The sequence below is a fragment of the Nannobrachium achirus genome (genome assembly GCF_963921795.1).
Source record: "Nannobrachium achirus genome assembly, chromosome: 1".
NCBI lineage: Eukaryota > Metazoa > Chordata > Actinopteri > Myctophiformes > Myctophidae > Nannobrachium > Nannobrachium achirus.
In genome coordinates this window covers 55,002,505-55,028,461 of record NC_137810.1, presented here as the reverse complement: position 1 = coordinate 55,028,461, position 25,957 = coordinate 55,002,505, and the positions used below count along the sequence as shown (strand labels likewise).

Here is a 25,957-nt window from a genome sequence, read left to right as displayed (position 1 = left end):
AGTTCATGCGCAGAAACGGACATGGATTCAGAAACAGGATGAGAAAATAAGCCTTGTTCTCTTATTTCATGTGCTTTGGTGAGAATCCTTTATACCAAACACTTTTTTTTAATTAATTAAAAACAGAGTCAAACATACTGTATATGGGTGCTCATGGCTCGAACAAGAATGTATTTAAATATTCAGAGGGAATTTGTATTTTAAGTTAATGTATGGGATATACTCATATTTATTAGTTTGGGGTTTTCATAACCAAATGTGTAATAGCCAGCCATACAGGAAAGTTATAGAGAATACTTACTTCGTCACAATGTCAAAATGAGATCATAATGTTAGTGTACCTAAAAGAAAATGATATAAAAACGATACATGTGTGTATTATAATAAATGAATAATCATTCAGCAATGAATAAACATGCACCAAAAACACAACACATTTGTAGAATTATGAAGTTAATGACTGTCATTACAGTGCATAGAAAGTTGATGGAATGTGAAGGAAATGGCAGTAAAACTGCCTCTGGTGAGAAGCTAGCAGAGGTCAAGTTCAGGGCATGGGGTGTTCTGAGACCTAACTAACCTGCATAATGGCTCTGCTTGCACACAGAGCTTGACCCAAGCAGCTGCTCACTGCTGCCATCTACTGACACTATAAGCAGACAGGACAGGTAGAGCTCAACAAGCAAGTGCATTCAAACATTAAATCATTTCTTGATTTCTATATCACAGCTGATCATATGTTATTTAAAGGAGTAGTTCACCCCTAAAATGACTTTTTTCCCCCTATTGATTACTCATGCCGTGGAGACCTGAGTTCAATAATATTCTTGGGTTTTTGTCGCATTCCTAAGACAAAAAAAATGATTATAGTAAACTTACCCCATCCAGTACCATGCATTTGGGTCCCCATACGGAATCAATGGGGATACATTTACTATAATCACATTTTTGTCTTAGGAATGCAACTGAACTTAAGTCTCTATAGCATGAGTAATCAATAGAAAAACATTTTCTTCAAGTTCACATTTGAAATAAACACAGCTCCACGCTTACCGGTATTTTACTTTTATATTTTGGACCCTGGTATTTTAATATAGGATAGAATAGGAGATATCTTTTAGGCAGGGAGTTTAACTGTTCTTGTACTGTACATTTTTTTTGTTCTGACTATACTTGTATACACTTAATTTTTGTCTAATAAAATATTCAATCAATCAATATCTATAATCTATATATATGCAAGCATACATACATACATACGTGCACAGGCACGCACGCGCACGCGCGCACACACACACACACACACACTTTTTTCATTTAAGTCAATTTGTTTGTATTTGTACTACATGTCCTAAAGCAAGCAATAATGTGGTGCTGTACCGCTTTGCGATCACTTGGCTCCCTCAAGTGGACGAATTAATTCACAGTTGAATGTAGTGATAAAACATCTTTATTACAGCAAATTGTCAATTTGCTTAAAGCAGCACTATTAAAGCAAACAGATCCGTCATTAGAAATATTGTATTTTGACATTTAGATTGACATTGAAAGCATGATTGTTAATACTTTGAATGGCTGAAGTGAGAGCTTTGGCATGTCAAGATCTTCAGGTGGACAGTGCCCGGCAAGCAAAAACATCATGAATATCATGGATATGCTCTCTACAACAGTGGTTCTCAACCTGTGGGTCGGGACCCAAAGAGGGGACCCAACATTATTTTGGGGAGACCCCAGATGATTAACTTAATGTGAAACATTGTTTTCTCACTCAAAAGTAAAAAAACAAACTAACAGAAAGTTTAAGTGGATAGAGGGTATCTGCACATTTCTAAAGTGTCAATTTAAGGACTTTTTAATACCTCTGAAATGACAAATTAAACATTGGCCAAATTGTCAAATATTAGAGGCAGAAATTTTGAAAATAGCAGATCTACATGCTCACAATGCCTCGCGTTGCGAGGTGTTGTGAGCATGTAGATCTGCTATTTTCACAATAGAACCGTGTTATACAAAATGTAATGGCTCAACTCTTAGTGCTTGTAGGGTGGGTGGTCCCCAGTTAAAATATGATTATTTTGGGCCGGGGGTCGCGGCCTGAAAAGGTTGAGAACCACTGGTACAACAATAGAAGTGAGAAATACAAACCGTATCTCAATATATATACAAACTCTCCGACATGTACATTTCTCAAATAGTGGACACACATAAGACAAACATGTTGGATTAATATTGTACAACAGTACCTCCGCAGCCCTGCTGACACAAGATCCCTGACCTACAATCATTTCAATTCATTCCTCCTTGGCATCTTTGATCAAAATGGAAAATTAAAACACTTTCCTTTCATTCATCTTTGTGCGTCGTATACAATAAAGCAAAATGGGAGCAGTGCGCGATCACCGTTTCTCACAGAAAGATACATCAGGTTACTGACTAAATGTTAAATCCAAAAGCTCACTAGACTATTATAATAATCAAAAAGATCAAAAGCGGCAATATATGATAATACACTTTTTGATCAGCTGCTCATACAGTTACACTAAAGGCAGGTGCATTGACTCATTAACCACTTTCAACCTGGTGTCCCCATTTGGGGCATGTAGAGCCGATCTACACAAAGGTTTTGAAAATAGCCAATCTACAACTAAGCTCAACCCATCGCTCTGCATCTGAAATGCATTATAAGCTAGTGAATCGGGTGTCTTTGTTAATTTCGTGCAACACCATTGTACGAAGTATAAAGAACGGCTTAAGTGGTTGATGCAACACAACACGTCCAGGATCTATCATGGAAACATTTCTGACATCTTGCGCAGAATCCACATTTACACTTTTCATCGGTTCAATTAGTGTAATTGCACTGTTATTTCAAAACAACTTACGTTAGTTTTAAGTGGCTAACGCAACACGAAACTTCCCGGATCGATCATGGAACCATTTGTGACATCTTCCACAGAATCCACACATTTTACTCTTTCCATGAATTGAATTAGTGTAAGTGTACGATTATTTTAAAGCGACTTCGTTTGAAGTCAAGAGCCTCTTGAACATTGAACAATCTGAAGCCAGTCTGAAAGTCTTATTTTTTCCATCCGTACACACAACGATTAGTGTGAAACCCGGCTGTGTGTTGATGGACATTGCAGAAGCTGTACGTCTGTGTACTTAACATAATGTCAGGGTAGGGGTGGGCGATATGGTGATAATTATCGTTGAGACGATACGTCTCCACGATATGCCTTTTCAGAGGTATCGTATACATCGTGATACAATGAGGGAAGCCTTATAAAAATCCTGTTTAATCGTTAATACAGAGAATCATTGTAGAATTCAATTTAAACCTGCATTTTGGTCTAAATCATCAGTTCTCAAACTTTAAAATGTCAAGGTCTCCACTTAACTCTGACAGTATACTATACATACTTGTAAAGTTCAATTTAGACCTCCCAAAAGGAACCCAGAGAGTCTAGTTTTTGTCAAGTAACTTGAAAAATAACCATAAAAACCAACGCGAAAAAGAATCGTGATAAAATCATGTATGGTGATACAGCTTGGAAAAATATCGTGATATTGTATTTTTCCATATCGCCCACCCCTATGTCAGGGGTCTATATTATAGACCCCTGACCCCACTGTCCATGCACACCCAGTCCAATGTATCCTGTAGAACAGGGGTCTTCAACGTCTTCAGGCCAAAGACCCCGTAGTTGAGAGAAAGATGAAGCAGGGACCCCCAGATTCCATATAGTTTCATTGTTTGACTCATTTGACTCATTTCATTGTTTGTCAATTCATGTCATTCATGTCAATTTGTGTTTTCAGATATTTAACAACTTGAGCCATCAATACTTAACTCATACTCTGCGTCGCTGCGATCCCCGTCGAAACCGGAGATTTCCCGCTGTACCGCGGTGCCATGCCCGTCGATCCCGGAAGTTTAATTAGCTTTAATCATTATGAAAGGATTAAAAGTATTATCGCTGATTTTCGCTGATTCTGGCTCTTTAGGCCCGCCCCCCTAACTGTATCCGGTCATTTCCGGTCTGGACCGGATCTAGCTTTCCGTATCCGGTCTGCGCCTGGGCCATAGTCCCGCCTCCGTTGGTTTACATTGTAACAGAAGAGGAAGCTACTCGGCGATGGAAAGCTAGTTTTTCGATCCGATTTTTGCGTTTGGAAACTTTGATCCAGTCTCTACACGCCTGGATTATGATCCCCGCACATATCGTGCGTTTTGTGCGCGAACGTGTCCACGTGTTACCATAGCGCACAGCTGGCTTTTTTCAATGTTTTTTCATGTAAACACTGGCGGATAAGCAGGGATACAGCGTGGCAACGGATATGTCTATTTCAATGGGGGTTTTTTTATTCGAAAGCTGTCACCGAGTCTACACGTCTACTAGATGAGTCGCGCACAGATTGTGCACGATGCGTGCGCGTGCCCACGTTAAAAGGTAAGGACAATTTGGCAGCTGCTTACTACAGCTATGTTTAAAATGGCAGCAAAATTGTTAATAAACTAGACCTTTCACTCTGTACTTAGTCAGCTCTTTTTCCCCCCTCTACACCAAACCTCTTTGCCGAAAATAGCCAATCTACGAGCTTGTAGATCTGCTATTTTTGGCTAACGTTCTCAGAATATGGAAGCTAGGGTTCAAGTGGTTAATATAAAGAAAGGAGAAACATATTTCCATCTCACAAAGGTTTGGAGGACCCCCTGTAGTTAACTTTGGAGGACCCCCTGTTGAAGACCCCTGCTGTAGAAACAGTGCAGCAAAAACACCCCTGCAGTGACCGTCCCTCCATGAATGACTCAACTGATATGATAAGACACAAGGGGCTCACATGGGGTTTTCTGTTCCTCTGGCGCCCTCTGCTGGTTTCAGTGGGTGAAGAAGCCCATCTGGCGCAATTTGTGCAGGAGGTCGTGTGCGAGATCAAACGTAGTGAAGCTGACCCCCACGCAAACGGGTCCCTTAATCCAGTTCATACTGAGGCCCTTGTAGAGTCCACGTATTATGCCCTCCTTTGTCACTATCTCAGTCATAGTGGACAGAATCGTGCCACAGGACGATCCAGTGACGCCGGCCGTCTGCATACGCCGGCGAACCACGTCCAACGGGTAAGAAGCCGACTGCCCAATCAGGCCGGCGCACGCTCCAAAAGCCAGTCGCTCGTGTGGGTATGGTTGGGACCTCTTTGTCTTGTCTAGAAAAGAATGGTGGCAGGAGAAAGGAGGACAGGCGAAGACATTGGCAATCAGTTGCAATCACTAAAGATATACCTGCAATCGTTCAATTGAATAATCTCCTCTTTGGGGTGATTATAGCAGGGGTTTTCAAAGTGGGTGACGGGGCACCCTGGGGTGCCGTGATGCCAGTCCAGGGGTGCCGCGAGATCATTTGATAATATTTGGAATTCATCAATATCACTTCACTATGTTAATGAAACGGACATGCTTTGCACTGTACTTGATGAGTTATTTTTCCATCTACGACAACTCTCTTCACCAAAAATAGAAGATCTACAAGCTCACAACGCGTCACGTTGTGACGCGTTGTGAGCTTGTAGATCGGCTATTTTTGGTGAACCTTCCCCCAGGAATAGGCATGATAGGGTTTAAGTGGTTAAACGTCAAGTATAACGTTATTTTCAGTCAGTTCTGATGGAAACGGATATTTCTCCAATATGATGTAAGATTCTAAAAAGTAACAGTGTAACTCAAGGGTGCCGTGGATGAAAAGGTTATTTACAGGGGTACCCTGAGTCAAAAAGGTTTGAAAACCCCCTGGTGTATAGTAAGAATTAAAAATTTCAAGGCATTTCACAAGACCAACACTGTGTGCAAACATACTGTACCTGCGTGTAGTTTTTTCAGGGTCTCGTAGGTGAAGAATGTGATGCCTGCATATGGAATCACTCCCAGGATGGTGGGGACAAAGCCTCTGTAAAGGGTCTTCACACCCTCTTCTTGGGAGATTCGCACAAATACATGCAGGATATTACTGTACCTGTGGGGGAAATACATTATTTAGAACATGGGTCTTCAACAGGGGGTCCGGGACCCCTAGGGGGTCCTCAGAGTTACTACTGGGGTCTTACAAATCTTTGACTGATTTTCTCCTTTTTTATATTAACCACTTGAACCCTAGCGTCCATATTCTGAGAACTTTAGCCAAAAATAGCAGATCTACAAGCTCACAAGCGCTGCGAGGCGTTGTGCGCTTGGGGGTCATCCTCAAGCTCCCTCAGCCCTATGTTCCCTCAACCCTATGTGGACCAGTTACCCATATATGGAGATCCCTGTTACCCATGCATTCACAGATATGGCCTTAATAATGATGACATCAGGGATCTCCATGTATGGGCATATAAAGAGTTAGCATTCTTCAGGTTAACATTCACCAGGTTAGCATTCACCAGCATCGGCAGGTCAGCATTCACAAGGTTAGCATTCACCAGCATTCAAAAGGTTAGCATTCACCAGTGTCGGCAGGTCAGAATTCACGGATTAGCATACACCAGCGTTGGCAGGTCAGCATTCACCAGGTTAGTATTCACCAGGTTAGTATTCAACAGCGTCGGCAGGTTAGCATTCACCAGGTTAGCATTCACTAGGTTAGCATTCACAATCATCGGACGAATGGGGCGTCAGAACAATGAGACGTCGGAAACAATGCCATGGGGGACTGAGATTTTTGGTCTGAGGGAACATAGGGCTGAGGGAACATAGGGTCCTATTTTGGGATGAGGGAACATAGGGCTGAGGGAACATAGGGCTGAGGGAACATAAGGCTGAGGGAACATAGGGTTGAGGGAACATAAGGCTGAGGGAACATAAGGCTGAGGGAACATAGGGCTGAGGGAGCTTGAGCATGGACCCGTGAGCTTGTAGATCGGCTATTTTCGGCAAAGAGCTTTGGTGTAAAGGGGAAAAAGAGCAGACTAAGTACAGAGTGAAAGGTCAAGTTTATTATGTAATGACGGCTCAAGTGGTTAAATATCTGAGAACACAAATTGACATGAATCCAAAATATACTGATGATCGATCGTGTAGCGACAAGGCCGGAGGTGCTGGCCTATAGCTCAATGGTGAAAGTGCCGACACACACATTCCGATGGAAATTGGTGTCGGCAGATTCGGTGCTAGCAGCAGGGGGGGGAGGAAGGACACTACGCAGAGGTTGCCCCTTCCTGCCCATGAATAAACAGAAAGCAGCCACCTTTGGCCGAGACAGGCAAAAGGGCTAGCTCATCGCTTGCACTTCAAACGACTGTGTTTACGAGTGTGACCAGAACACCAGGGGGGGGAAGACTTCTCCCCCGTGAACTTTTCAACTAAGCGGAACATTAACAAAATGTCACACCAGTCCACACACACGAAAACACCTTATCTGATGGCGCTAAAACAAGTGAAGAGCGACGCCTTCTTTCCTTTGTCTGAAAATATTGTGTTTTCCATATATGCTCTATGTGCCCGAAATAACGTAGGCTTCCCGATGACCATAGCGACGAGACGGTCGCAAAATATACCAAGCTCCGCGCAACCCATAGACGGAGGGCAGATGACCTGTGTGATATAGGCCTACTGTTAACTGATGGAGATCATGCGTTCGTTTTGGAGCCAAACGAACATAGGACATGATCGTCTCATTTTTGAGTAAGAGACATAATCACATGAGCATTTTACACCTTTTTGTAAATACACTGTAAGAGCAACATTCAGTTTCAGCAGCTTTTTCGTTTTATTTTTCATTTCTTTGATTTTCCCTGTTCCCACGGTAAGCTTTTGATTCAAAATGCATTGTAATGTGGTCGCACAATGGTTTTGTGGATAACTCGCTTACATAGGGAATTCCCTCATTTATATGGGACGAAGGTTTAGCATTTGAATTGACTTAGCCTTAAGCAATACAGTAACGCTACTTTCTCTTCTCATTTCCTTTCTTTTATTTTTCTATGACCGAGCATCCAGTCTGAACGTAATCAATCAGTATTATCTCTTTTATTTGTTCATTGTAATCTTGTAAAGCAGAGTAAAAACTAACTAACTTCTAAATGTACCGAACGAGAGCGTTATATTGCAATAGAACTCTTCTTTGCAAAGTATTTAGTTAGTCTGTTTCTAAACGTTTTACAAAGTTTTACATATTTTGTTTTGCGAGGAATGGGTCTCTTTTCATGGTTATTAATTGTATGTTAAACAAGCATGCGACACATGATCGCGTCTAGTTTGAGATATTAATTGCTACAGGCTGAACGCAAAGCTGTAGTTTTTGAAAAATAACCATGACGGGACACGCGATTCTCGCCACCTTTTTCTAGTGACTATCTACGATATAATCAATAAAGCTTTGATAATATCTCACTTGGTTGGATATAGAATAACGTCTGTAGTCTAAGATCTAATATACTTTTATCTAAAAGCATATCTTGGAGAGGTCTGACCTACCGATCTTATTACCTCCCACGTGGTTCACACACCACAGTATAGTCGCTTAAATTAGCTGGACTGATAATCATTTTAATGCACTTACGTATTTGTAAGTAGATTAAAACGATTCTAAGACGTTATCCTATGTTCTCCTCGCATGACAGCAAGTTTTGCTTAAAAATGTTGTGCACACCATTTATGATTTTTCAATAAATAAGTTGACATGAGATAATTTTAAAATCATATCTGGACATTCCTTTATTACTGTATATTGTGAATTGATTTGTGAAGCAACCGAAACATTACTACTTCATTAAAAGAACCCACACTTAATTGAGTGTGAAGAGGAGTTGATTTTCACGAACCATATGATCATCATCATATCTTCTTGAACATCACCCCTTCATTCTGCATAATTGCTCTTAAATACTGTATTAGGACACAGTATTAGCTCTTATAGCCTACAGAATTGGCACCCCAGATGGGACATGAAGTTGATGTCTCGGTGTTGTTTTATTTTTGATTCATAATATAACGTAATTAATGTTGTGCGTACTGCGCATTTGAATCACATCATTTGTGACGCTGGCCGTCATCAAATAACTTGGATTCGAAGCGCGGTAGACGCAGCATTGTCTTCCTAACGTATCTATGTCCTGTGAGGATTTTTAATTGTGGCCACAATTGGAATAATTCGCAGAACATTATACAAACTTTGGGGTGAGTTGAAAGCACCTGAAAAGCAGCGGTAATCCATTATAATATTAGCTATATTTTAAACTTTTACCCTGGTTTAAGCATAGTGGCTGTTATGTTCGCGACCTCTCATTTTTAATTAATTTGAAATGAGTCTTTCGCCTGGCAAATAATTTTGACTGAATAACAGTAGCCCTTTATGTATTTCAACAGAGGAGAATCTTTAGGATTGTGTTCTCCTTTCAGCATCCCCATAACAATTCGTTGTGTATGGGGGGGGAATTATTTTAAATAGGAAAAGCGTGTATCTAAATACTCTGCTAAAAAGCAAGTGAAAGGAACGTTGTGCCTTAAAATAAACCCCACAACAATTCTAAAAAAAACATCAGAGTTTCTCTCTACACGTAGCTTTGGCTCCGTGGCCGTGTGTGTGTGTGTGTGTGTGTGTGTGTGTGTGCATACTCGTGCGCGCGTGCATGCATGCGCGGGGTGCGTTAAAGCCTGTCTTTCAAACGCTCCAAGCTGAATAGACCGATCTAGTCTGTTTTCTTGAACCAGCGCCATTTTGAATTCGGGGTGTGGTTTCCCACGCCCCCTGGTAAACGCAATACCCCCGCCCGCCCCACGTTTACGTGCGCGGTCCGCCTCCTCTAAAGGGGCACCTCCTCTTTCAGTACTACTGTCTCCCTCTCCTGGGGGAAGTCCAGTACTACTACCTCCCGAGGTATTTTAAAGCCCTTTTGCCCACTCTTTCATAAGAGCGCCTCTGCGGTCATAGCGATCTCATTTCGGCATTTTAACCTAAGTCAACTTTAACTATAGTTCACTAATGGTTACAGGCCCACACATCTATAATCTACCAAGGTGAAACTGAGCTGTGTTTCTAGAACGTTTTCTTTGTTTATTATTCCAATCCCCTATCCTTTTCAGAGTGATTTTGATATTCTACAAATAAAAGGACTGACTACTTTCTATGGCTGACACACTGATTGAGTGATTACTAAAACTGATTTAGTAAGATCAAACAAACAGGGTCCTAGCTACTGGATAAATAGGTTGGTTTAATTTACTTTAATCTAACTTAATTCATAGAAGCAATTAATTAAGTTGTGTTTTGTCATCAACATTTGTGGAATACCATTCTCACTGGAGAAGCTTAAGGATTCGAAGCTTTTATGCGTCATCCAACTAAAGAATAATTGTTTTTTTAATTAAAATTTAAAAACTTCAATTAATTTTGTTTATAAAAAAAAGTTTTTGTGTCACTTGAAATCCCTTCAGTCATATCATTTATTAATTTAATTAATAGGACTAAAGTAAGCAGCCTTTAGCTGCACGATTACAATTTTGGACACCACTCCTTGGATGAAACACGAAAGTTTAGGCCCTTTCATTAATTGAGAATTAAAGGATAATTTCAAATCAAACGCATATATAAAACCCCTGGGTTTTGTTTATCTGATTCCAAGCCCTCAGACTTACACCCCTGGCATTGCAATTTAACATAGTTGAACTGAACCTCAACTATTTATAGCAACAATGGATTCTTTTGTGGGTCTCGTTAAGAACATCGTCACAGACACTGACATCCCCTACTCCATGATTCCTGAAAACGAAGGTCACTCACACCCTCAAATGTACGATAATCTCCAAGATATCGGTAAGAATCATGAAGCTTTAAAAACAAAAAGTAGTAAAGCCAGACTTGATTGTGCTGGCTTGTTACTCGGGAATTTAGCTTGGTTAAGAGCTTTAGATGTTAAAACAATAAGAACACAAGCCCATGACCTTGAATTGGAGAGAACCGCAAAAGACGTGGCCTTACAACAGCTAATTGATGAGAAAAACCGTGACAGAACCACTGATACCACGAAAGATGATCAAATTGCCCATTTTCAGAACAAACTTGTAGAAGCAAGAACCGAACTAACTAACACTCAGGCAGAAATGGCCGATCTTAAATCAAAATACCAATTGATGGAGGTCGAGCTCAGAGAAGCAAAGAGAAATGTTAGGCAACTGAAACAGGAAAACGAAGATCTCCAGGTGGTGGAGGTGAGTACTCCGAGCGAACGCTCTGATTCCCCAGTCGAAGACAAGTCACAAGCGATACAAGCCTTGGAACTTGACAATGAGCGACTCCGTCAGGAGGCTGATCAAAACAGCCAACAAAGGATCAGTTATGTAAAGCAAATCACTAGCCTAACAACTGTAAAAGATGAGCTAAGTGATAAGCTTTTACGAGTGGTAACGGACAAACAAGAGCTTAAAACCTTATTACAGAATAGAGACCACGAAATGCAAAGGCAGCAACGCACAATAGCTACTTTTGACAGTGAGAGAATCGAGTATGACAAAGTGATCGCAGCGAAGGAAAAATCTCGCTTTGAATGGCAAGAAGAAGCCGTCAAGGTAAGGGCTGAGGTAACGAAATTGAGATTAGACGTTTTGACTGGCCGCACAGCGGGACCATTAAGCGTCTCCCCCGTTGGCAGCCTGCCGGCTGGCGACCTAAACTTGGTACAGTTTAATCGTGGGGATCAATTGCCTCCGGCACAGAGCTCCCCGAACAGGGGACAATCTTCTCGCTCGCACACTCAGTCAGGGCTCTCTGATCGCGTTACTGACGGTCAAGGCACCGACTCATCGTTTCTTCCTGGTCAAGGTAGCAGATCGACTGTCACTAACTTGCATCCAAGTATTTCTCCCCATGGTGACAACATTTCATCTTTCAGACGTAATGTCTCAGTTCTGGACCCCTCCACTAGAGGCGACAGGACGAATGTCACTTTCGTGAATCCGGACCCTTATCCGTACGGCGGCAACGCTTCGTCTTATGGGCGCAATGCCCAAGACTTTGACGGCCCCATTCAAGGTGGCAGGTCGACCGCCACTGGCAGACATCCGGACACTGATCAATACGGAGGCACCGCCCCGGTGGATCGCCCAGGTCTCAGTGGCAGGTCAACTGCCGCCGACGCACATCAGGGTGTATACCCCGATGCTAGGACCCGAGGCCACCCACGCGGTGGAGATGGATGGCCCCCTGGCCAAGCTTACGGTCCGAATACACAAGACCGAGTGCTTTCCATACCCACTCCACAGTTGATCTCGGCAGCGACCCATTTGAAGATCTTTTTCGACCCAGGCTCACCGCACTCTTTGCAAGTGGTGTCTTACTTGGACGATATTGAGGAACATCTCAATATGCACGGTCAAGTCGATATAGGGACCATACTAAGAATGGTCCGGTACACGTCCGCCCAGAAAGTACGCGATTTTATTAAACGTCAATCGGCGAGGGTTCGCAATGACTGGGAAACTCTCCGACGTGTGCTCATTGAGGAGTACACGGATTATCGCGTTCAGAGCGGAATCAGCGCCGCCGTAGCGATTCATCAGAAAAAGAATGAACCGGTGAATCTGTACTACGAGAGGATGAGAATGGCTTTCTTCGGAGACCGTAACGAACCGGGTTTGGAGGAGTCTGTAGAGTTTAAAACTCTGTTCATGGACCATTTACTACCCGCCGTGAGGAGGCAGATACCGCTTGGTACAATGCCCAGAGTAACGTCTGCTCATGACCTCAAGGCCCTTGCCCGCATGGCTTTCGAGAGGGAACGCCCTACGAGCGGACCTGACAGGGAAATGTTCGATTTGGAATTGGAAGGTGGTTACTCCAACCGTCCTAAACCCAAGTTTTCACAGGATGAGCAATCTTCTCAGAAAAGCCGAGAAGACGGCGATCGAGACCGCAGGAGAGACAAACCGACCTCCTCATGGAATCGGAATCGATCTTCTTCGGCTGAACGGGATCGCTCTTTCTCGCAAGACAACCGCTATCGGGAACGTAGCCAAAGCCCGTATCGTAAACTTCGCTTCAATGACGTACCGTCAGACGAACCTAAGTCACTGAAGGTAAGGAACCTCTCGCCCCATCCCGCTAAAGAAGAGCGCCCAGCTCCGAAGAGCGACAGCAACTCAGTAAGCATTGACGTGGCAACACTGAATAAAATACTTGCAGAGGCTCGCAGCGTGGCTGTGAGAACAGGTAAGCTTAATCGCGGAAAGAGGCCGAAAAAGGGGACCAAAAAGGCTACGCCTAAGCCTAAATCCGATGAGGATCAAGGTAAGAAAGAGAAAGACCCCGAGAAGGACGTAATGTGTTTAACGGTAAGTATCGGTGACAAACCTTTCCCAATCGAACAGAGCCGGCCGGAGTTGACAGAAACGGTGACATTGGGCGTAAATGCGCCCCCAGACACACCTCCTGTCCTATACACCGTGGGTGAAGAAACTTCTAACTCTTTTGAAGTGCTGCGACTCACACACGGTGGGCCCGATCCCAGTAATGTCGATACATTACCGGAGGAGGAAGGCTGTACCGTTCTTACCATCCAGCAACGACCCTTATCCGCTGTTTCGGATCCAGAGACCTTTAGGACTCCGGGACCTAGGCGGCTGTTGACTGAGGTTTTGCAACGAGGCCTTCACAGGAAATTGTTCTTGACAGTGACGCTGGAACGCAACGTCACTCACGAGGCCCTGATAGATACCGCAGCGGATATCTCCCTAATGTCTGGAAGCCTTTTCAGAATCTTACAAAACGAAGCGAGGCGCACTAACAGAGAAATCAAGCTCTGTTACCATCCCGTCAACATACTCCCTTATGCCAATGCTAGCACAAGGCTGGAGAACGTGGCTCTATGCCACGTACAGATCGGACCCATGGAAATGATACATCCGATTTATGTGTCGGTCCTGGAAAATGTGCCCCTCCTTATGGGTCGCGACTTGCTTTACCGTCTCCAGCCCATCATTGACCTGAGGGAAAATGGCTTGACCATTTCTTCGGAACTTCGAGTGCCTGACCCGTTTGATCTTACCCCTTATCAAGAAACGGCGTGCGTTTCTCTGATAGAGGATCATGATATGGACAAACCCACGAGACCCCCCGGTGATCAAGAACTCCTTCGCCAACGACAGGCATTCCTGTGCACCCTGGAGATCTCAGTGGACCCAGAGAGATTTTGCCCCCAGATATCCGAAGGAATTACTCTAGAGGGCAAACTGTGCACCAATGTGGCACTCGCTTTGTGGTCGGAATGGTCCGCCATTAGTGTGGAAAACTTCGCCCTGCTCCAAGAGGCTAATTCCTCACTCACGCTGCAGAGGAAAAGTTTGCGCTTCCCCTTGGGGACGCCCCAACCGACTACCACCCGCGCCGTTGGCGTTTGCTCTCTTGCTTTGTCTTGGGGAGGCCATGTCTTGAACCACGCTTTCCTGGTCGTCCCGGGACTCTCGCAGAACGCATTTGTGGGTGCTGATCTATTAGTCCGACTGGCCGTGACGATAGACATACTCAACAACGTTCTCTGGGCATTTGCGCCCATCGTGGTCGACGAAACTTCTCTTACGACCCGTCAAATTCTGGCCGGTCAAACTATTCCCCAGGTGTGCGGTGCAATCTCCGAACGCAAGGCCGTAATCCCTGCTCGCATGTCCGATGTCCCTGTGAGGTTGAACATCAGACCTGGGCAGGAACTCGCTGACTCCCTTGTCTTCTTTCAACCGGACCCGGAGTTCTCTCTTCAGGGTTTGTCCTGTAAGACTACTCCACTGTTGGAGATGGTGGGTAGAACAGCGTTCCTGCTGGTAACGAATCACTCGAAGTTGGATGTCACTCTGTATAGAGGTTCAAGTTTAGGTCTGATGATCAGTGCCGACTTCTACGACTTCAACCTAACGATTCCGGTTATTGGCAAGCTCCCACCTAACCTCCACTCGGACGGCACGAGCGAGAATCTGGTACGGACACGGCCCAGGGGGGCGATATCCATTATCTCCCAATTACCCATTGACCAGGAATCAGTTGGCAGGGTTGAGATGCAGGATGACGACAACATGGTCATCTATGACTTGACCTTGGGTGAAGTGGTCCCTCCGGGTGAAACCATCGCAACGCCATCTATGGATCCGCCCCCAAACTCTTCTGAACCTTATGTTGGGTTCACAGCAGAGTTGCAGCAAATGATGCCGTTGGCGGACGCATCTGATGATCCCGCGGTGATCGCCGAGTTCAAGCGTATCTTGTACAAGCACGGCAGCGTTTTCGCTAAAGATTCTCTGGATTGTGGTCTCACTTCTCTTCACACGGTGAGGATTCCGACCGACCCCAACGCTAAGCCATCTTTCGTGCGTCAATACAAGATTCCCCTTGCGTCGTACGAACAAGTTCATCAGACCTTGGAGTCGATGACGGACAAAAGCATCGTACGCTACTGCAATAGTACCTATAACTCACCCCTTTGGCCTGTCCTGAAGAAATCTAACGGGAAATGGCGTATTACCGTCGATTACCGGCAGCTGAACAAACAGGTTGCTTTGTCCCGGTGGCCCATGGCCCAACTAGAGCAGGAATTGCCCAAGGTGAGAGATTCAAAGGTGTTCTCCACTTTGGATGTGGCCTCGGGTTTTTGGACCCTACCGGTACACCCAGACGACCAGCATAAACTGGCGTTCACCTTCGCAAACCGACAATACACCTTTAACAGGTTACCGTTCGGATATGCCAACTCGCCCGCGGAATTCAATATCTTCTTGAACCGCGCATGTCCTGACGCCTCCGACCGAGGCAACGTGATCTTCGTGGACGACATCCTGATCAGAAGCAAGGACATACCGTCCCACCTGATCGAGATCGACCACGTCCTTGGACAATTGTCCGCGGCCGGCGCGAAAATCGTGCTGGCCAAAGCTCAGTGGTTGCGCAAAAAGGTGGACTACGTAGGGCTCTTAGTGGGCCCCGACGGTGTCGAACCCCAGTCGAGCAGAATCCAGGGTATGCTGAATCTGAAAACGCCTACCACGGTTTCTGAACTTCGCAGTTTCTTGGGCGTCTGTAACTACAGCAGACAATTCATCGATGGCTACGCGGAGATAGCCCGCCCTCTTACGGAACTTCTTAGGAAGGACGTACCTTTCGCATGGACGGAGGCACGAGCCACATCCATGAACACGCTGAAGCGTGCACTATGCGCCGCACCATGTTTGGCTTTTCCAGATGCAAACAGAGTTTTCTACCTGGAGGCGGGTTTCTCCCCGACATGTCTGTCAGCTGGTCTGTACCAAAAGTACGACGCGGACAAGCGGGTTGTTGCCTACGCTTCCAAAGGCCTGAACGAAGTCGAACAAAAGTTCTCGGACTGCGAGAAAGCACTGTTCACGACGGTGTGGGCGGTAACACATTTCTCCAACTACGTGGGGGGACAGAAGGTCATTATCGAGACGTGCCACCAGCCTGTCATGTTTCTGAACAGCCAACGCCTGCGGAAGGGTGCAGTGACTAACTCCCGCATCGCCAAATGGCTGATGGCTTTCCAGAGCCACGACATAGAGGTCAAGTACGCCCAGAACCATAAAATGCCCCTAGGCTCTGGCCTGGCTGTGTGTCAGAACTGCACGCAAGATCCGGTGGATCCCGAGGTCATTCTACACAATGTCACGCCTCCCCCACCGACGCGTCATCACTACTACGAGGAGAACGTGTGCACAAATATGTCGACAGTCTATGTCGACGGGTCTTCTTTCAGTACACCCCCCCCACGCCGTGCGGGTGTTGGGGTGGTGTGGGTAGGCAACAAGCCTGCGGGACCCTTGTGTTTCAAGCTCGGTGATCAGACCTCTCAATACGCGGAGATTTCCAGCATACTGATTGCACTTCAATGTGCGTCTGAACACAACATCAAGGACTTGGTGATTTGCACTGACTCGAACTACGCACGACTCAGTTTCACATGCCATTTGCCCAACTGGCGTAAGAACGACTTTCAGACTGCAGGTCGGAAACCGGTCAAGCATAAAGACTTGATCCTTGCATGTGATCACATCGTGAACACACAGGATATGCAGATATACTGGAAGAAGGTTAGGGGTCACTCAACCCTTCCAGGGCCTGACAAAACCTTCAACGATGAAACGGACGCCCTCGCCAAGATGGGGGCTGAGCAAGGTTTGCCTTGGGACTTTGTCCCTGTCGACCCCTGTCCGATTCCCACCCTTAACGTCTGCGTGGTGACGCGGGCTGCCGCTCGCGCCACGCAGAACCCACCCATGGCGTCTGCTCCCGCACCGCCGCCTTCTGCATTGGCTCCGGCAATAACGGACTCGGATTTGATGGCCCTTCAAGCGGCTGACCCAGCACTTGCTCATGTCATTGCGCTCCTGTGTGGCGTCGTACCTGTCCCAATTCCGCTTGACGATGCCAACTCTACTGAGTATCTGGCTCAGCTCTTGTTGCTGCGTAAACGCTTGCACATGTCGGATGGTCTACTGCTGTATGCTGCTGACGAATACACTTCGCCACGGCTCGTGATCCCTCAGCATCATAGGGGGGTCCTGCTGGCGTACGCCCACGACGCACCGACCGCTGGACACAGAGGTGTCAAAGCGACGTACGAGGAATTGTGCCAGGTGGCATACTGGCCGAAAATGTACGAGGATGTGACAGACTACGTGAAGGGGTGTTTGATCTGTTGCCAGTTCCAACCGACTAACCCCAACCACAGAGCACCCCTCCAAAGGAGAGGTGTTTCATTCCCGTGGTCCGACCTCCAACTGGATTGGGTGGGCCCCACGACTGTCTCGTCTAGAGGTAATCGATACTTCTTAGCCATTACGTGTGCCTTCACGAAATGGATTGAATGTCTACCTGCGACTAACGACACCGCGGAAACCACGGCAATACTCCTGCTAAACCATGTCTTCAGTCGTTTCGGTCTTTGTGCTCGGGCATCTTCAGACAGAGGTGTTCATTTCACTGCGGAAGTGATGCAAGAGGTCTGGCGGTTATTAGGTGTGAAGAACCAACTCCACATCAGCTACCACCCAGAGAGTTCTGGTCAAATTGAGAGATGTAACCGTACGGTCCTGACCATATTGCGAAAATACGTCTCTGCCAATCAGAAAGATTGGGACGTCAAATTGCCCCTGGTCCTCATGGCCATTAGGGCAACACCTCACGCAACAACGGGGGTGTCACCTTTCGAAATGATGACAGGCCGGCGAATGACTCTACCTCTACATCTGCTGTACCAGACAGGCAACGTGAACTTGGCCACAGCCTACACGACTCACCAATACCTGACGGACCTGCACGCCCACCTCAGAACCACTTTCTCCTTTGCCCAAGAACATCTGCAGAAAAGTGTTGATGCCCAGAAGTCGTACTACGACCACAAGGCGTCTCAGGTGGAGCTCCAAGTAGGGGATCAGGTCTGGTATTTTATCTTTGCGTACCCACCGAGGATAATCAGACCGGGTCCCGGGAAATTGAGCAAGAAGTTCCTTCCCAAGTGGAAAGGACCATACACCATCGTTGACAAGCTCTCTCCCGTGGCCTACAAGATCAAAATCCCTAAGCCGCGAAGTGACCCAGAGTTCAAGTGGGTGCACCGAAACCAAGTCAAGAAGCACACCCCTCAGCGCATCACTAACTAAAAGACCAGTAAAGCGAATTAGAACGAACACACAGTGTTCCCCGAAGCCAGATGAAGTGATTCAATCACATGTAAAAAAAAACAGGCCATCTCAACATTAATAGTAGACATATTTTCAACCCTTTCAAAATAAGACCTCAAATAACATCTTACGAGTCTAGGTTAGGACATGATCATAAGACAAGTGTTTATTTTCGTTTTCTTAAATCCTTTGCATGACGCGTATAGTAAGTTTTGTTTTCTTTTCTGTTTCTTCTGTTTTTCTCCCTAGTTCATGATGAGAGCCCTAGGAGTGTATATACTACTGACCCTGATTTCCGAGGCCACATTCCAAGCCGATTATATCACGGAAGCCGACGCTGCGGGAATCGTTCTCAAAGACCAATCAGGTCTACTAATTACAAATGTCAGAACCGTCACGAGGACAGTAGCTGTCAAATTCGACTCTAGTGCCATATACCGAAAACACATGCACCACCTGCAACAAGCCTTCCTAGCCGAGGATATATCCTCCGACTTAGCATATTACTTAAATGACATCATAAAACATGGCGGAACCGAGGTATCCCACATCATAGCACAAATACAGAAGAACATGGTGACCCTAGAGGAACTGAAAACACACCCCGTTCGCCAAAAACGGTTCCTAGGACTCCTACTGTCTGCCGCGGCCGCGGTTGGATCCATTTTTAGTCTGGGTAATTCAGGGATGAATACAGTCACCTTACACCACTATCGAACTCTGCTGGAACAACTTCAAGCAGAGCAAACCCACATAAAAGCGCAATACCAGGTACAAAGTGATAAGATGCAAACTATAGGAGAAACCCTCAAAAAGACCATTGTTGTTGTAAATACCTACAGCCAGATGTTCAATCGTTCCTTCGAACAATTCAGAATGCTTAAGACCATGATGGATTATCAGTTGACAACGATTCAAGTAGCCCAGATGTTAATGAACGACATGTTACGAGAGGTTGAAGCATGCATAGAGGCTCTCAGCCAGGGTAGGATTCCCGCTTATCTAGTTCCTATGTCCCTAGTCCAAGACATCCTGAGCCAGGCCACAGGAGGTCCCGTCTCCCTTGACCAGGCTCACCTTGCCTATGCCTTAGGAGGCGCCCTTCTCCTTACCGCAGACGCCCAACATAACGAACTAGCTTTCATCCTTAGTCTCCCTATCATTGACAACCAAAACGTATATCGTCTCAAGGACGTAGTTAACGTAGGGGGGTGGCATGATGACACCTATGTCCGGATCACTACCCCCGAAGTGGTAGCATATCACGACAGTACTCCCAGTCTTTACTTAGCGCCCAATTTGAAAATGTGCACCCTAGTTAAAGACGTACATTACTTATGCCCATCTAAACCTTTTACACGAGACAACACCAACGGAATCTGTGGACTCAAACCCATGCAAGACAAGTCCAGATGTATGGCCCAGACCAAATCAAGGGCCCAGGTTCTGACTACCAAAGCAGAAATCGTAGGAAATCGTTGGCTTGTCAGTTCACCCCAACTGATGGGTACCATCCGATATGACATACATGATACCTCCAATGCAGTGGCCCTACCATCTCAAACCTTTTGGGTCAATGTCCCAAAGGGAGCCATCTTTCACGTAGGCGAAATGGCACTATTCCATCTACCCGAGGGTACCATTCCGACCGAATTAGAGATTTCCTCTTTCTTCGACGAACATGAACTCAAACTAGACTCGAACACCCTCAGACAGTTGGAGGGAGCACCCCAGCAGATCGAGCTAAACGCCCTCGATGCTGCCCTCGAAACCAAACCTGTCCTAATGGACTCCGACCCATACACCCTTGCCGGCTCTTGGTCGGCCTCCGACTCCCTACTAGTCCTACTAGTGGTGCTGGGCTATATTATCGCTGCCGTCACTGCATTCTTGTTCGGTAGGCGCCTAACGGCCGTCAATCGACGTTCGTGCAACGTCGCCGCCCGATTTAAATGTCGTGAGGCATCACCATCAGTAGTCATGGAGATCCCAGAAGTCACTCCCCTCCACCCACCATTTCAAGGTGACCGTGGGACCCTGCCTATACAAGACGAATAATCTTAGATACTAGGGCTCTAGTTTCAAAGTAGATACCTCCCCCTTTGGACAAACGGGGACGGCCTCCGTCGACATATGATTGTAATCGTTAATTTTTACTTTTTGTTGGGGTTTTCCTTTGTTTACTTTTTATATAAAAGAGGAACCCAACACGTAGATCGGAAATCTTTTAGATTTATTGTGATCTCCCATTAGGAAAGTCGGTCCCTATACGCAACGCCTAATAACTACCTCTCTCTTCGGAGAAACCCTGTGAATGTACACCATGTTACCACAAGCTTTGCGGCTAGGGTCGATTGGGATTTTCATGCGAGGTTATAACTTTACTTTTATACCTTTTTGTGATATTTTGTTGTTTTCCTGGACTAAGACAATCAACCTCCTACCTCTAAAGTGTAGGGCACCTACCTCTGAGCCATGGTCCAATATTGGACCACGTTAGAATAGGACGAAGTCACCTTATGCTTTAAAACAAATGGGCCTTGCCCCATCTTATATTCTAAGTGTGTGATTTGAGTATGTGTTCAGGCCAGACCATTTTAGCTTACCAGGATTCATCATACCCTGTGTTCCGTGGTCTAACTTTTACGCCTGAGTTGTTATTTTTACTTTTATCATTTATGGGCCCCCTTATAGTTTTATGGCCACTATATCACGACTGATGCTCAACCTAGAACTATAGGACGTTCTTTTCTTTCATCTTTCTCCTCCTTCACCCTGTCACTATCACCTTGAGGCATACGCTCCAATGCTTAGTTGTGAAGCATGTAGATTATTGAGTGCGACTATCATGACAATGTATCTTGAACTGATAGCTGTGAACCTTAAGGACAGTGGAGAGGGAGCACAAGGTGTGCCCTGTTTTGTTTTGCCCTGTTCTGTTTTTTTTCCCTTCCGTCTCTATGGCCCACACGCCTAAGCTGCTGGAGGCCGGAGAGCATCTCTACTGCTGAACCTGCTCCGTTTATGCTCACACAAGGAGTACACCTGGCATGCTGCTCTACAACCAGGTGACATCTCCTACAACGTCCGCGCCTATCCTGTTTCCTGATGACCGGGTGATGTCTACTACAACGTCTACACCTGCCGTATTACCTGAAACACAGGTGATGTTGGATACTACGATCTACAACCCCCTGAGTTTCAGTAGGGGGGAATTCTGTAGCGACAAGGCCGGAGGTGCTGGCCTATAGCTCAATGGTGAAAGTGCCGACACACACATTCCGATGGAAATTGGTGTCGGCAGATTCGGTGCTAGCAGCAGGGGGGGGAGGAAGGACACTACGCAGAGGTTGCCCCTTCCTGCCCATGAATAAACAGAAAGCAGCCACCTTTGGCCGAGACAGGCAAAAGGGCTAGCTCATCGCTTGCACTTCAAACGACTGTGTTTACGAGTGTGACCAGAACACCAGGGGGGGGAAGACTTCTCCCCCGTGAACTTTTCAACTAAGCGGAACATTAACAAAATGTCACACCAGTCCACACACACGAAAACACCTTATCTGATGGCGCTAAAACAAGTGAAGAGCGACGCCTTCTTTCCTTTGTCTGAAAATATTGTGTTTTCCATATATGCTCTATGTGCCCGAAATAACGTAGGCTTCCCGATGACCATAGCGACGAGACGGTCGCAAAATATACCAAGCTCCGCGCAACCCATAGACGGAGGGCAGATGACCTGTGTGATATAGGCCTACTGTTAACTGATGGAGATCATGCGTTCGTTTTGGAGCCAAACGAACATAGGACATGATCGTCTCATTTTTGAGTAAGAGACATAATCACATGAGCATTTTACACCTTTTTGTAAATACACTGTAAGAGCAACATTCAGTTTCAGCAGCTTTTTCGTTTTATTTTTCATTTCTTTGATTTTCCCTGTTCCCACGGTAAGCTTTTGATTCAAAATGCATTGTAATGTGGTCGCACAATGGTTTTGTGGATAACTCGCTTACATAGGGAATTCCCTCATTTATATGGGACGAAGGTTTAGCATTTGAATTGACTTAGCCTTAAGCAATACAGTAACGCTACTTTCTCTTCTCATTTCCTTTCTTTTATTTTTCTATGACCGAGCATCCAGTCTGAACGTAATCAATCAGTATTATCTCTTTTATTTGTTCATTGTAATCTTGTAAAGCAGAGTAAAAACTAACTAACTTCTAAATGTACCGAACGAGAGCGTTATATTGCAATAGAACTCTTCTTTGCAAAGTATTTAGTTAGTCTGTTTCTAAACGTTTTACAAAGTTTTACATATTTTGTTTTGCGAGGAATGGGTCTCTTTTCATGGTTATTAATTGTATGTTAAACAAGCATGCGACACATGATCGCGTCTAGTTTGAGATATTAATTGCTACAGGCTGAACGCAAAGCTGTAGTTTTTGAAAAATAACCATGACGGGACACGCGATTCTCGCCACCTTTTTCTAGTGACTATCTACGATATAATCAATAAAGCTTTGATAATATCTCACTTGGTTGGATATAGAATAACGTCTGTAGTCTAAGATCTAATATACTTTTATCTAAAAGCATATCTTGGAGAGGTCTGACCTACCGATCTTATTACCTCCCACGTGGTTCACACACCACAGTATAGTCGCTTAAATTAGCTGGACTGATAATCATTTTAATGCACTTACGTATTTGTAAGTAGATTAAAACGATTCTAAGACGTTATCCTATGTTCTCCTCGCATGACAGCAAGTTTTGCTTAAAAATGTTGTGCACACCATTTATGATTTTTCAATAAATAAGTTGACATGAGATAATTTTAAAATCATATCTGGACATTCCTTTATTACTGTATATTGTGAATTGATTTGTGAAGCAACCGAAACATTACTACTTCATTAAAAGAACCCACACTTAATTGAGTGTGAAGAGGAGTTGATTTTCACGAACCATATGATCATCATCATATCTTCTTGAACATCACCCCTTCATTCTGCATAATTGCTCTTAAATACTGTATTAGGACACAGTATTAGCTCTTATAGCCTACAATCGTGCTGTCAAACAATGAAACTATATGGAATCTATGAAGAGGTTGTGGGGGTCCCTGCTGCGTCTGTCACACCCTCAATCAAGGGCCAGTTACATTAACGCCAATACAATCAGTTCTTTCTTTATCTCTGGTGGTGACCCACTCATGTCTTTCTCTAAATCCATTTAAAATGATTGTTTGATCAGATTGTGACTTTGTGTTCTTATCACCTACAACACCAACAGTACACAGTCAAATCCTCAGTGTTTGTTTAATTCTGTGTTAAAATGTAACCAAATTGACCTGCAAGTCCATTTGGTCAAATGGACCTACAATAAACTGCCACTGAGGATTGTACTGTGTTCTGTAGTATTCCACACAAAGGCAACAGTGGATGTTTTTGCACTTGGAGTTGCGCTAGGAATGTATTGCAATAACTTGGAAGTCCAGACTCCCCCGTCCTGTTTGCGAGATCGTTCTCAGAAATGAAAGGTTGTGTTCTCTTCAGAAGATTACTGATCTTCTGAGAAATGGGTTTGACACTTTTTTGTGAGATTTAAGATTTGGCCACCGTATTTAGATTTAGATTATATGGAAACATTGCCATTACCTGTGTCAGAGATGTTATACAGTAGGTTATCTACAGCTACCTCAGTCTAGATCTATTATTTCTTAAAGCTACTTAATTTCTATATAGTATATTTATTTCTTCTTGTTGTTCCTTTTTTGTACCTTTATTTTTATTTTGTTTTAAATGTGCTATTTTGTATACATGTGGGTTTGTATGTGGGGAGGGGGGAGGGGGTTGTTTGTGTAATTTTGTGCCTACATTTCTCTGGCAGTGACTGCCATCCTGGCTCGCACCATGTCCAAAGGGTATGTTAGCGCTGCAGCTGTGGTGCCAGCTAGCGATCCTGCCAGGAAGCGGGGGAAAGGCGGCAGAGCTCTGGAATCGGCACACAGAACAGCATGTAAACACATGTGCCCTTGACACACTAATAATAACACACCATAGCACAGAGTGATTTTGCACTTACAGTATATAGCATTTATCTTAAAGAACAAATACAAAAACTAGTACTGAGAGACAAAAATGTAATATTGTGCATAAATAGGGCTGTCACAGTTTTATATATGTTCAAACATTTAAGAAATAGTGGAAATAGCAGATCACTGTGACGCGTTGTGAGCTTGTAGATCGGCTATTTCCACTATCAATGTTCTTTTTAAAGTGTAAAGTTGTCAAATATGTCCTTCATTTCTTTGTATATTTAGGCTGTGTGTCATATCTACAATGTGCAACTTCAAAGCCTACAAGCCAAAAATAAATGTAATTGTCAACAACAAAAACACAATTAAATCGTTAATCGCAATTATTTGAGTGACGATTCATAGTCATGTAAAATGTCATAATCGTGACAGCCCCATGCATAAATATTATTCTTGCACTTTATTAATACTAATATTATTATTATAATCGCCACTCACTTTCCCTGGAAGCCGTAGTAGCTTCCCAGCAGTTTTTTATACTCTTCGTGGGAGCAGAACTGGATGGCAGCATAGGGCATGACCCGCACCATGGTGGCAGAGTTGCCCCTCCACAGACCCAGGAAGCCATCTTTCATGTATGAACAGTAGATGAGCCGGAATGCTTCCTAAAGACAATAAAGTCGGGGGAAAGGAGAGATTGCCACTTAGCTTTCATGGACATAATAAAAGGATATGCAGAATATGACCACAATCAAATGGGGGGTGGGGGGTATCCAGTGACCAGAATACAGTGAGTCAGTGAATATCAAATGGAACACAACCACCTTAAAGACTACTAATCATTGTATACATCCCTGCACTGTCTGCATGTAACCTTGATACATGAAAACCGTTTCACTCCTTTCACTTGTACTTATTTTGTTTTGACTGTATTGTATTGTGTACAATTCTGCTTTGGCAATGTAAACGTATGTCTACTCATGCCAATAAAGCCATTTGAATTGAAATGGAATTGAATGGCTGTATGTTGGGCAGGTTGGACTATTGATGGTATTGTGTGTCTGGGCGTGTCTGATTTTGTGTGTGTGTGTGTGTGTTTATGTGGAGTATGTGTGTCTTAACATATCCTATCCTATTTGACCATTTGATTATAATCAAAATAAAAGCACCACACCCAATGATCAGTAGACAGTTAGTGTGAAAGGCACTGTGAGTGAGTGAATATCTCATTGTTATCTGGACATCTCTTCCAGCATTTTCTCTTTTACTTT

At 44.6% G+C, this 25,957-nt stretch overlaps 1 protein-coding gene across 1 annotated transcript in view; it reads right to left on the bottom strand.

Moving 5' to 3' along the window:
* Positions 1–1,356: 1,356 nt before the first annotated feature.
* Positions 1,357–25,957, bottom strand: part of LOC308293792 (mitochondrial coenzyme A transporter SLC25A42-like) — a 29,973-nt gene continuing 5,372 nt past the window's right edge. The window contains exons 5-8 of the mRNA XM_080736422.1: positions 25,185–25,351; positions 24,526–24,642; positions 5,860–6,011; positions 1,357–5,208 (exon numbers count right to left, since the gene is read on the bottom strand). Coding sequence (XP_080592548.1) covers positions 4,883–5,208; positions 5,860–6,011; positions 24,526–24,642; positions 25,185–25,351 — 762 coding nt within the window. The 3' untranslated portion in view covers positions 1,357–4,882. The remainder of the gene's footprint in view (positions 5,209–5,859; positions 6,012–24,525; positions 24,643–25,184; positions 25,352–25,957) is intronic.